This window comes from Mycena indigotica, assembly GCF_014461135.1.
Source record: "Mycena indigotica strain 171206Taipei chromosome Unknown Mind.scaff0008, whole genome shotgun sequence".
In the NCBI taxonomy this organism is placed as follows: Eukaryota; Fungi; Basidiomycota; class Agaricomycetes; order Agaricales; family Mycenaceae; genus Mycena; species Mycena indigotica.
Genome location: NW_023503007.1, coordinates 1,569,330 through 1,580,613, shown reverse-complemented (window position 1 = coordinate 1,580,613; position 11,284 = coordinate 1,569,330). Strand labels below are relative to the sequence as shown.

Below are 11,284 nucleotides of genomic sequence, written 5' to 3'. Positions count from 1 at the left end.
CGCGGAAGATGCAGTCGAGTAGGTTGCCCATCGCCTGCTGTCCTTCCGCCGACGCTGGGATATCGATGCTGAGATCACGTATATACGTCCCAATGTGCGGAAACCGTTGCAACAGTGCCAGGCGACGCTCAAGGTTCGGCACAGGACGCCACGTAAGGAAGGCGAAAGTTAGCATTATTTTGCGATACAGCTGGCGTTGGCTAGGTACGACGAAAGCTCGGCAAACGAGAGCGCATGACGCCATATCGACCGCACTGTCCAGCTTGCAAACGATAGCCTCGAGTAGTTCAGGTGGAAGGTCGATCTGGGTCGCCATCGTGGTCAACTGTCAAGCAGGGTGATGACATAAGCGCCGGAAGGTGAAAGTAAAAACACCTGGATTCTTGACGTATATAAGTAATAGTCCTATACAAATTTCTCTACAAGTTTACATTTCAGTTGTCCTCCGCTAGTTAGTAGGACACGGTCTTCCGCCAGTGTCACAATGGTCGGGTACTCCCTGGCCCGCCGGACCCGCCCAAACACATCCTGGCTGGAGACAGTTGGTGGGGAAGATCTGCGAGGACGCGGTGATAGTGCAGCCCGCTCCACATGTCGCACTTGAGGTGGCGCTCGACCGCGACGACGAGCTCGACGGTGGAGAGGTAACCACGCTTGAGCTTGCGGAGGAGGATCGGCTAGCGCTGGTGCTACTACTTGCAGAGGAGGATTTTGTCGCGCTGGCGCTAGAGCTGCTCGAGCCTGTGCCTCCGCCGCCCGGGCCGACAGCAAAGTTACCAACGTATGCATTATAATCTGTACAGGGTTTTCGTGAGTGGCAGTTCTAAGAAACGGGAAACCACTCACTATACACCCCGGTACACGTATTCTTGACGTCCAATCCACCAGTTCCGCTGGCGACCTGGACTCCGTTGCGCGAGATCGAGAATTTCTGAGAGCCGATGCCCATGTTGACGCTGCTGGTCGTGACGCCGGCGGGGACATTGATTGTAACCGGTGCGAAAGAGCCGGAGGTAACAGTGAGGGTCGCAGGGGACTTGAGAAGGGTGGTGATGAAGATGCTATCGGAGAAGAAGTTGACGCCGTTGGGTACGCCGAGGGTGTCACCCGAACAAGGAGTGTTCTAGGTTGGGGGTTAGAAAGACAATAGAATGACGGGATGATATGAAAGCAACGCACCTTGGGGAAGCCACGATACCAGTACACAACTTGCTCGTCGGTGATAACGGCATCAGAGGCACCGGACTTGTATGCGGCAATGTATGCTTTCATGATTATTCGCCATCCAGCATGTGGGTAACCAGTTGCCCAGGCGGAAGAACCATCGTCTGAATGTGTAGGCTCAGAGTCGGAAATATAGTGACTCTCGCCAAAGTCATTCCATGTAATGATCTTCACAAATCGTCATTCAAAAAGAACATGAGATGCGAAATACGAACCTCAACAAGCGGAGGCTGGAGCGAAAGCACTTGGGGCCAGCGATCGGTAATCAGTGTGTCGCCGTCAAAGATCCAGTTTTTGCTGGGGAAATGGGTACTGAACCACGGCGAGACGGGCATCTTTCAAGATTGTATCAGAAGCGTTGTCAGCATATAAGTAGTCTTACGCACCATGTAGATCTGTCCCTTTCCCGCCTGAGCGAAGTTGTTGATGAATCTCAGATCGAATTTCGTGGTCATCGGTCCTGCAACGGGGGTATTTCCAACCTCCTCCGGCCAGCCATACCAACTGAACGCGCCGTCGAACGTGTTTGTGCTCAAGATCTGGCCCGGGTCTTGGATATTTGGGATGGCAAAGACATTCGCCGTCCCCCGTACAGAGTTCCAGTCGAATGTGTCGCCAACAAATGTGCTGACAATGGGTCGGCCATTGTATAATGCCTGCGAGGGCAGGCTCGAGTAGTTGCGCAGGACCTCGAGGATGGTGGAAAGGTCACCGCTAGACCAGTAGGCGAAGTCGAAGGACGGAAAGACGGTAAAACCGCCGGGAATTTGTTGAGCAGCATTGTAGGCGTTCGCGAGTTGTTTCGGAGTGTAGCTATCGACGCGGGGAGGAGCACAGTTAAGCGCGAAGCCATCGATGCCGATGGATTTGGCGGTCGTCATTTCGGTTATCCAGTCCGACAAGCTGAAGTTCTCGACGATGCCAACCTGGACCAGGATTAGCACGGAGAAAGAAAAGCGATGGAGACTGACCATGAAGTGGGCATAGACAGCCTTGGGACTGTTGGATTGCCTAGACACCGGGTTGCCAGAGGCAAGGTGTAGTGCGGAAAAGAGCAGCGCGAGCGTTGCAGAGCCCACCATCTTCACGAGTGTTTTTTGAAAGTGGGTGGGACTTGAGGAAAAGGGCGAAAGCGAAGTGCCCGTAATAAAAAGGCCACACCCAGCCTCCCATCGTCACTCGCTCTGGTCATTTCGCAACCGAAGAGCGTCTTTTGGATCGCAACAAAGCAGCTGGCCGGCTCACGCGGGCCAGCCATCGCAGATGAGCCATATCCAGGTATCACCGGGGCGCCCAAAGCGGCGAAACGCGTTCAGTTTTGGTTCGCCCGTTGCAGTCAGGTGCGTGAATCACGCGATCCAGGACAGAATCATGTAGAGAGGGATCTGATATCGAAGGGGCCGTCGCGTCAGAAAGCCTCGGAATGCATCGCAGCAACTGTGCATTGGAGCTTCGGGAGGCGGTGGTTGGCTCTAGCGCTCCCGGAACGACCGAGTTCGAATTAACATCTTAACTTTTGTGGCCATGGTGAGAGTTAAGAAGGAAGCTGAGTCAGTGATGGCGAATTAGTGATGCGGCACGTCATTGAGTCACATCATCTAAGTCACACGGCACGTCACGAAGTGACATTCCCTCTTTTGGACATGATATGATTGAAGGTAAGCCGACAAGCGGCGTACTATAGCACAAATACAAACTGACTCCTGAGAGGTTTTGGAGAAGAAGCTTAAGGCTCCAAGCCCACTTGTTTACTAATATTCCAAAAAAAATGAGGCTTGGACAGCCCATCAGTGTTACATGGGTCGTGACAATCATTCTCATCTCTTGACGGTACATTAGCACAAACCTAAATCAGTTTGTGAACATAAGTAAGCACCTTGGCCAACACCGTGACTGGCAAATAATGAATAATGGATAAATTAAATTCCGATGCACTTGTAACAGCATGGTAATAGTGTTTGTGGTCCCAAAAGAGTAACAAAAAATCAGCCAAAGAGGAGGGAACACTGGAAGAAAGAGAAACTCACTGTTTCTACCCACAAATTACACTAGCTGTTATGGAAAATTAAGTTCATAAGTAGCTTATGGCAGCTCAAGTTCTCACCTAGAGGAATATCAAATTTATCAAGAGGGAAGAGAGGGAGACAAGAAAAAAAACCCCTAGGGACACTAGAGCATTCATTGTACACACAATGCACACTATAGCAATTTAATTGATTCGGTGCCCAAGATAGGTCACACCGGGTTTCAGCCAAAAAAAAAGGGGTCCTTGAGCAGAAGTTATATATAAGAAATAGTGGACCAAAACAATAACATTTTTTGCTGCTTTGATAACATGCAATAAAAGTTGCAAAAATTGTATCTGATTTACAAGAAATCATGTTCTGTATTAAGGTATCAAATATAGCATATATTGTGACTATACCCCCTTCCTGACCATGTTTTGTAGACAATAATAAGTGCACCTCATTCAAGCCTAAATATTCATCAAAAAATAGTATCACATTATTATCATTACCCCAATTTATCATGTATAAGGGAATTTGTCATATACTTATAATGGCAATTTGTCACTTATTTCAAACATATCAGGTACACTTCGGTGCTGTCCCTGATTTTTGATATATATGGTCTTATATCTTGTGGCATATTTGGCGCATTTATTTACTACAAATTGTAGCCATAAAATTGTCAGCTTATATTGGCTTTGAGTTGAGTCCAATCTGATAACTTGATATATACCCATATTTCATACAAATCAAGTCTGGAAAGCTCCTGATTATATAAGTAATAATATATGTCATTTACTTGTTAACAGCAAATGGTTATGTACAAGGGATAATCTATTTTATCAGGGGGGGGATCTAAACATTAATAAAATCTCCTATTTAAGTCCAGTACACCTATATACCATGCTACTAACAAGATAATAATATGACACAAGGTGAGAATAGAAAATGTGAACCTCTTGTGTTCTGATTTGTGTTTTGTTTTGTTCTGGTTTCCTAATATATTCATCACAGATTTGTATGTTTCCATTCTGGCTCAGCAGATAGATATGCAAATTTGCCAGTCTGTGCTTATTGCGATCATTTTTGCATCAATCCCATAGTAAAACTACTTCCCAGTCATACAGATAAAAGGACATAAGAATAATCATCAAAGGTAAAAAAAAAAGCAGCCGAATCACGCCGTGACGAGCCGCACAACACCCTCCGGATCTCCCGGCGCGCGAGTCAGCCCGCGGAACACGGTCCTGCCCAGCAAAAAGTCGACTTTCTTGACGCCTCGGCTCCGGATGCTCATCTCGACATCCCTCAGCGCGTGTATGGGCGCCCCGCTGCGCGCCGCCTCGGTGTGGCAGCGCGCAGCATATGCGCGTGTGACGGCCTGCTCCGCGGTACTGTCGAGGGTGGCCCAGTCGGCATGCGAAATGCGACCATGGAGTGCGCGGTGAAGTGCGATGAGGATGTCTGCAAGGGTGATGCTCGTCGGCATGGGCGGGGCGTACGGGCCGGGGTTGGCCGGGGGTGGGGGGCAGAGTCACGTCGACTGGCCAGAAGGGCAGTTGTGCGTGAATGATGCGCAGGGCGGCACGGGGCGGGTGAAACGCGGGAAGAGCTAGTTCGGCGGAGGGTACGGGCATGCTCTGCGCGGGGTTCGCGGCACGTCGGAGGGGCACGAACGCGCCGAGTGCAAGGTCGAAGTGGAAGTCAGGTGACGGCGCATCGCCATTTAGGAATGGGTGGATCTGTTGTGGGATGGCCGGGGCGTATTGTGCCCATGGCGGGATGCTGGCGGCCCCATGTGAATTAGCGCGGCGGTGGCCATGACCAGCATACGAGTTGGCAGTGAGGAAGGCAGGTGGCTGGGCGGGTGCGAGGAAGGGAGAGCCATGTGGCTGGGCTGGTGCGGTCCACGACTGCGTTCTCTGTCTAACATATCCTGCTGGTGCTGGCTGGTATACGCCTGTTGACTGGTCTGGCCAGAGCACAGAACTAGGGTTGAATGCCCCGCTTGGTGTTCCCGGCGCAGGCTCCGCGGGGGGCGGCGCAAACGGCGAGGGAGGGTAAAGCAGCGGTGAAGGAGGAAGGAATGGCGTCTGCGGGCCTTGCGGTGTGGTTGGCGGGGGATATGGATATGGCGGGTAAGGGTGGTATGGGTAAGCAAAGGCGGGGTAGGCCGGCGACGATGAGGACGTGCCAGCCTCGGGGACATACACGAACGGCGCCGACATCGTGGTGGTCAAGAGCAAGAGACAGAAATTTGTGAGTCTTTGCATGAATCATCAGCCAATAAAGGGGGCAAGCTCATCGATGTTGTGGGGGGAGGCAAGAGACGACACGTAGCTTTACCCACGTTGCACAGCCATTTGGCAGTGTGGTTCTCACGTGTATCCCGCAAGTCGGACGGGTGTCGCGGCCCGCCATAGGCGGCCCGCACGTGGCCCCCGCGAAGCTTCTTTCCTTCGCCGCCACATACAAGGCGTCCGCTGGTCCCAAAACAACTCGCTCGCCTCGAGTTTAACCACTGGCCATTCCTGTTATCACTGGGTTCGACATTCACGGTACTCCCCCTTTTTTTGTTGTTCCGCCCGCTGACCCTGGCGACAGACGTGCGCTTCCCGACGTCGCTCGCGGGCGACGGCACGGACGCGATGAACACGGACTGCGACTACTCCTCGGCATATGTCACGCTCCTCACCGACTCCGCCCTGGTGGGCCATGGGATGACGTTCACCATCGGTCGCGGGAACGACATCGTGTGTGCTGCATTGGCGCGGTCGCGCAGCCTGCCTGGTGGGCAAGGAGAGCGAGGAGTTATTCAAGGATATGGGGAACACATGGGAATACATAATGGCGGACCCGCAGCTGCGCTGGTGTGTCCCATTCTGTTTTTACTTCTGGGTAAGCTGACGACAACCCTCAGGATGGGCCCAGAGGAGGGTGTGATTCATATTGCGTCGGGCGCTCGCGCTGTGGGACGTGTATGCGCGGGCAGGAGATAAGCCATTGTGGGACTTCAAGATTGTGGTGGACTTCAAGTTCACCCGAGAAGAGCTCGTTAGCGCGGCTGCGTGTGGCGGACGCCATTACCAAGGAGGAGGCGCTCGCGAGGCTCGAAGCGGGTAAAAAAAGAGACTCAGGGAGGCAATTGTTAGGGAGCAAGGGTGAGTCTATTGTGATTTTACCTCGCATATGTGACCTCCGCCGGCTGGTTAGGTTCGCCTTCCCTCAGGCTCTTCCCCGCTCACGATACTGACGCTGTTCTCAGGATACACCGACGAGAAAGTTGTGCGACTGGTGAAAGAGGCCCTCTCAGGGCTTTAACCATTGCAAGATGAAGGTCGGGGCCGACCCAGCTGACGACCTTCGCCGCGGAAAACTCATCCGCTCGCTCATCGACAACCCCACGCCGCTGCCTCCAAACCACGCGCCGTCACCGCCAGAGAGCATCGCTGGGAAGAATGCTGGGCCGACCGGCGCGGTGCTCATAATCGACGCGAACCAGATCTGGGACCTGGACCGCAACGTGCTGAGTACACCACGAGCACTTTGCCAATCTTAACAACATTGATATCACACATACAACACAGATATGATAAGTATTATAAAGACTGGTGCTCAGGGAAGATGGTCCATGTAGTTCACCCTGTCTTGTGCTTTCCGTTTCCCAAATGATAATTTCTCTGTCGCCATCCCAGGGAAAGCACCCGTCAAAGCTTCTGTCATAAATGTCATAAAACCGTCGAAGACATGCGCGAAATGAGACCCCGGTGAGTCGTCGCAGACCGCAAACGGGTCTATATAGCCTAGAATACACTCGATCATGTGGATATTGACCGCCGTGTATTGCCCGTCGTGCACTGCGCAGATCTTGAGTTCTGGCGGCGAGCACCAGTCCGGTCTCGGGGTCCGAACATCAAACGCAAAAGACGCTGGCACAAGAACACGGAGTGTGAGGCGTTTAAGCTTTGGGGTAGGGAGTCCCCCGAGGGCACTGACAATATATTCTGGCAATGTGTACTGTTCGTCGGCAGTACTAGTAGTACCTCGAACAAAAGCCAAAGTCAGGCAGGTGAGTTCTGGGAGCATAGGGAGATCTAATGACTCTATCAATGCAACACAGTCAAGTGTGAGAGTCTGTAGTCGATGCAATAGGCCCGAAAAGCCTGTACCAGCAAGGCCGACACGGAATGCAGAAAGAGGTGTTGACAGACGAGTGAGGTGCGGCAGGTCGAAGAGGAATCGATAGGATCGGGAAATTGCGGTGCTAGTAAGTCCAGCTGGAATCATCAGTTCTTCCAACAGCGAGTGCTGCCATACTAGTAGGTCGTTGGTTTGCGCAAATGTGTCGTCAGGGGATAAAATTCCAGTAATGTGGATCAAGGACAAGAGCTTAACGCTATGGGCAATCTGCAGAACGATGTCGCGCGGGAGTGCGGCCACCCGGAGAATATGGCACCTTTGCACCGATGAAGAGGATGAAAAAACATTGCTGAATGCATTGACAATGACTGGGCTGAGTTTATCCCATTGTGATCCATGGAAATCCACTGCGAGCCGTTCGACGATGCAAGGCCCGGGCCCGCGGAAGATGCAGTCGAGTAGGTTGCCCATCGCCTGCTGTCCTTCCGCCGACGCTGGGATATCGATGCTGAGATCACGTATATACGTCCCAATGTGCGGAAACCGTTGCAACAGTGCCAGGCGACGCTCAAGGTTCGGCACAGGACGCCACGTAAGGAAGGCGAAAGTTAGCATTATTTTGCGATACAGCTGGCGTTGGCTAGGTACGACGAAAGCTCGGCAAACGAGAGCGCATGACGCCATATCGACCGCACTGTCCAGCTTGCAAACGATAGCCTCGAGTAGTTCAGGTGGAAGGTCGATCTGGGTCGCCATCGTGGTCAACTGTCAAGCAGGGTGATGACATAAGCGCCGGAAGGTGAAAGTAAAAACACCTGGATTCTTGACGTATATAAGTAATAGTCCTATACAAATTTCTCTACAAGTTTACATTTCAGTTGTCCTCCGCTAGTTAGTAGGACACGGTCTTCCGCCAGTGTCACAATGGTCGGGTACTCCCTGGCCCGCCGGACCCGCCCAAACACATCCTGGCTGGAGACAGTTGGTGGGGAAGATCTGCGAGGACGCGGTGATAGTGCAGCCCGCTCCACATGTCGCACTTGAGGTGGCGCTCGACCGCGACGACGAGCTCGACGGTGGAGAGGTAACCACGCTTGAGCTTGCGGAGGAGGATCGGCTAGCGCTGGTGCTACTACTTGCAGAGGAGGATTTTGTCGCGCTGGCGCTAGAGCTGCTCGAGCCTGTGCCTCCGCCGCCCGGGCCGACAGCAAAGTTACCAACGTATGCATTATAATCTGTACAGGGTTTTCGTGAGTGGCAGTTCTAAGAAACGGGAAACCACTCACTATACACCCCGGTACACGTATTCTTGACGTCCAATCCACCAGTTCCGCTGGCGACCTGGACTCCGTTGCGCGAGATCGAGAATTTCTGAGAGCCGATGCCCATGTTGACGCTGCTGGTCGTGACGCCGGCGGGGACATTGATTGTAACCGGTGCGAAAGAGCCGGAGGTAACAGTGAGGGTCGCAGGGGACTTGAGAAGGGTGGTGATGAAGATGCTATCGGAGAAGAAGTTGACGCCGTTGGGTACGCCGAGGGTGTCACCCGAACAAGGAGTGTTCTAGGTTGGGGGGTTAGAAAGACAATAGAATGACGGGATGATATGAAAGCAACGCACCTTGGGGAAGCCACGATACCAGTACACAACTTGCTCGTCGGTGATAACGGCATCAGAGGCACCGGACTTGTATGCGGCAATGTATGCTTTCATGATTATTCGCCATCCAGCATGTGGGTAACCAGTTGCCCAGGCGGAAGAACCATCGTCTGAATGTGTAGGCTCAGAGTCGGAAATATAGTGACTCTCGCCAAAGTCATTCCATGTAATGATCTTCACAAATCGTCATTCAAAAAGAACATGAGATGCGAAATACGAACCTCAACAAGCGGAGGCTGGAGCGAAAGCACTTGGGGCCAGCGATCGGTAATCAGTGTGTCGCCGTCAAAGATCCAGTTTTTGCTGGGGAAATGGGTACTGAACCACGGCGAGACGGGCATCTTTCAAGATTGTATCAGAAGCGTTGTCAGCATATAAGTAGTCTTACGCACCATGTAGATCTGTCCCTTTCCCGCCTGAGCGAAGTTGTTGATGAATCTCAGATCGAATTTCGTGGTCATCGGTCCTGCAACGGGGGTATTTCCAACCTCCTCCGGCCAGCCATACCAACTGAACGCGCCGTCGAACGTGTTTGTGCTCAAGATCTGGCCCGGGTCTTGGATATTTGGGATGGCAAAGACATTCGCCGTCCCCCGTACAGAGTTCCAGTCGAATGTGTCGCCAACAAATGTGCTGACAATGGGTCGGCCATTGTATAATGCCTGCGAGGGCAGGCTCGAGTAGTTGCGCAGGACCTCGAGGATGGTGGAAAGGTCACCGCTAGACCAGTAGGCGAAGTCGAAGGACGGAAAGACGGTAAAACCGCCGGGAATTTGTTGAGCAGCATTGTAGGCGTTCGCGAGTTGTTTCGGAGTGTAGCTATCGACGCGGGGAGGAGCACAGTTAAGCGCGAAGCCATCGATGCCGATGGATTTGGCGGTCGTCATTTCGGTTATCCAGTCCGACAAGCTGAAGTTCTCGACGATGCCAACCTGGACCAGGATTAGCACGGAGAAAGAAAAGCGATGGAGACTGACCATGAAGTGGGCATAGACAGCCTTGGGACTGTTGGATTGCCTAGACACCGGGTTGCCAGAGGCAAGGTGTAGTGCGGAAAAGAGCAGCGCGAGCGTTGCAGAGCCCACCATCTTCACGAGTGTTTTTTGAAAGTGGGTGGGACTTGAGGAAAAGGGCGAAAGCGAAGTGCCCGTAATAAAAAGGCCACACCCAGCCTCCCATCGTCACTCGCTCTGGTCATTTCGCAACCGAAGAGCGTCTTTTGGATCGCAACAAAGCAGCTGGCCGGCTCACGCGGGCCAGCCATCGCAGATGAGCCATATCCAGGTATCACCGGGGCGCCCAAAGCGGCGAAACGCGTTCAGTTTTGGTTCGCCCGTTGCAGTCAGGTGCGTGAATCACGCGATCCAGGACAGAATCATGTAGAGAGGGATCTGATATCGAAGGGGCCGTCGCGTCAGAAAGCCTCGGAATGCATCGCAGCAACTGTGCATTGGAGCTTCGGGAGGCGGTGGTTGGCTCTAGCGCTCCCGGAACGACCGAGTTCGAATTAACATCTTAACTTTTGTGGCCATGGTGAGAGTTAAGAAGGAAGCTGAGTCAGTGATGGCGAATTAGTGATGCGGCACGTCATTGAGTCACATCATCTAAGTCACACGGCACGTCACGAAGTGACATTCCCTCTTTTGGACATGATATGATTGAAGGTAAGCCGACAAGCGGCGTACTATAGCACAAATACAAACTGACTCCTGAGAGGTTTTGGAGAAGAAGCTTAAGGCTCCAAGCCCACTTGTTTACTAATATTCCAAAAAAAATGAGGCTTGGACAGCCCATCAGTGTTACATGGGTCGTGACAATCATTCTCATCTCTTGACGGTACATTAGCACAAACCTAAATCAGTTTGTGAACATAAGTAAGCACCTTGGCCAACACCGTGACTGGCAAATAATGAATAATGGATAAATTAAATTCCGATGCACTTGTAACAGCATGGTAATAGTGTTTGTGGTCCCAAAAGAGTAACAAAAAATCAGCCAAAGAGGAGGGAACACTGGAAGAAAGAGAAACTCACTGTTTCTACCCACAAATTACACTAGCTGTTATGGAAAATTAAGTTCATAAGTAGCTTATGGCAGCTCAAGTTCTCACCTAGAGGAATATCAAATTTATCAAGAGGGAAGAGAGGGAGACAAGAAAAAAAACCTAGGGACACTAGAGCATTCATTGTACACACAATGCACACTATAGCAATTTAATTGATTCGGTGCCCAAGATAGGTCACACCGGGTTT

At 51.9% G+C, this 11,284-nt stretch overlaps 4 protein-coding genes across 4 annotated transcripts; 1 reads left to right on the top strand and 3 right to left on the bottom strand.

Annotated features, from left to right (window-relative positions):
• Positions 1-448: 448 nt before the first annotated feature.
• On the bottom strand, positions 449-2,306 carry MIND_00925600 (uncharacterized protein; the record flags this gene model as incomplete). Its single annotated transcript, XM_037365885.1, has 6 exons — positions 449-795; positions 847-1,123; positions 1,180-1,392; positions 1,440-1,559; positions 1,611-2,150; positions 2,196-2,306. 6 exons carry the CDS (start codon positions 2,304-2,306, stop codon positions 449-451), a joined length of 1,608 nt encoding a protein of 535 aa, XP_037217297.1.
• A 3,575-nt stretch (positions 2,307-5,881) lies between these two features.
• Positions 5,882-6,792, top strand: MIND_00925500 (MR-MLE domain-containing protein; the record flags this gene model as incomplete). The annotated part of the gene is made up of 4 exons (XM_037365884.1): positions 5,882-6,103; positions 6,154-6,394; positions 6,499-6,518; positions 6,565-6,792. 4 exons carry the CDS (start codon positions 5,882-5,884, stop codon positions 6,790-6,792), a joined length of 711 nt encoding a protein of 236 aa, XP_037217296.1.
• Positions 6,793-6,848: 56 nt separating this feature from the next.
• On the bottom strand, positions 6,849-8,129 carry MIND_00925400 (Membrane transporter; the record flags this gene model as incomplete). Its single annotated transcript, XM_037365883.1, has 1 exon — positions 6,849-8,129. The coding sequence occupies one exon, from the start codon at positions 8,127-8,129 to the stop codon at positions 6,849-6,851; it is 1,281 nt and encodes a 426-aa protein (XP_037217295.1).
• A 132-nt stretch (positions 8,130-8,261) lies between these two features.
• On the bottom strand, positions 8,262-10,120 carry MIND_00925300 (uncharacterized protein; the record flags this gene model as incomplete). Its single annotated transcript, XM_037365882.1, has 6 exons — positions 8,262-8,608; positions 8,660-8,936; positions 8,994-9,206; positions 9,254-9,373; positions 9,425-9,964; positions 10,010-10,120. 6 exons carry the CDS (start codon positions 10,118-10,120, stop codon positions 8,262-8,264), a joined length of 1,608 nt encoding a protein of 535 aa, XP_037217294.1.
• Positions 10,121-11,284: the final 1,164 nt, after the last annotated feature.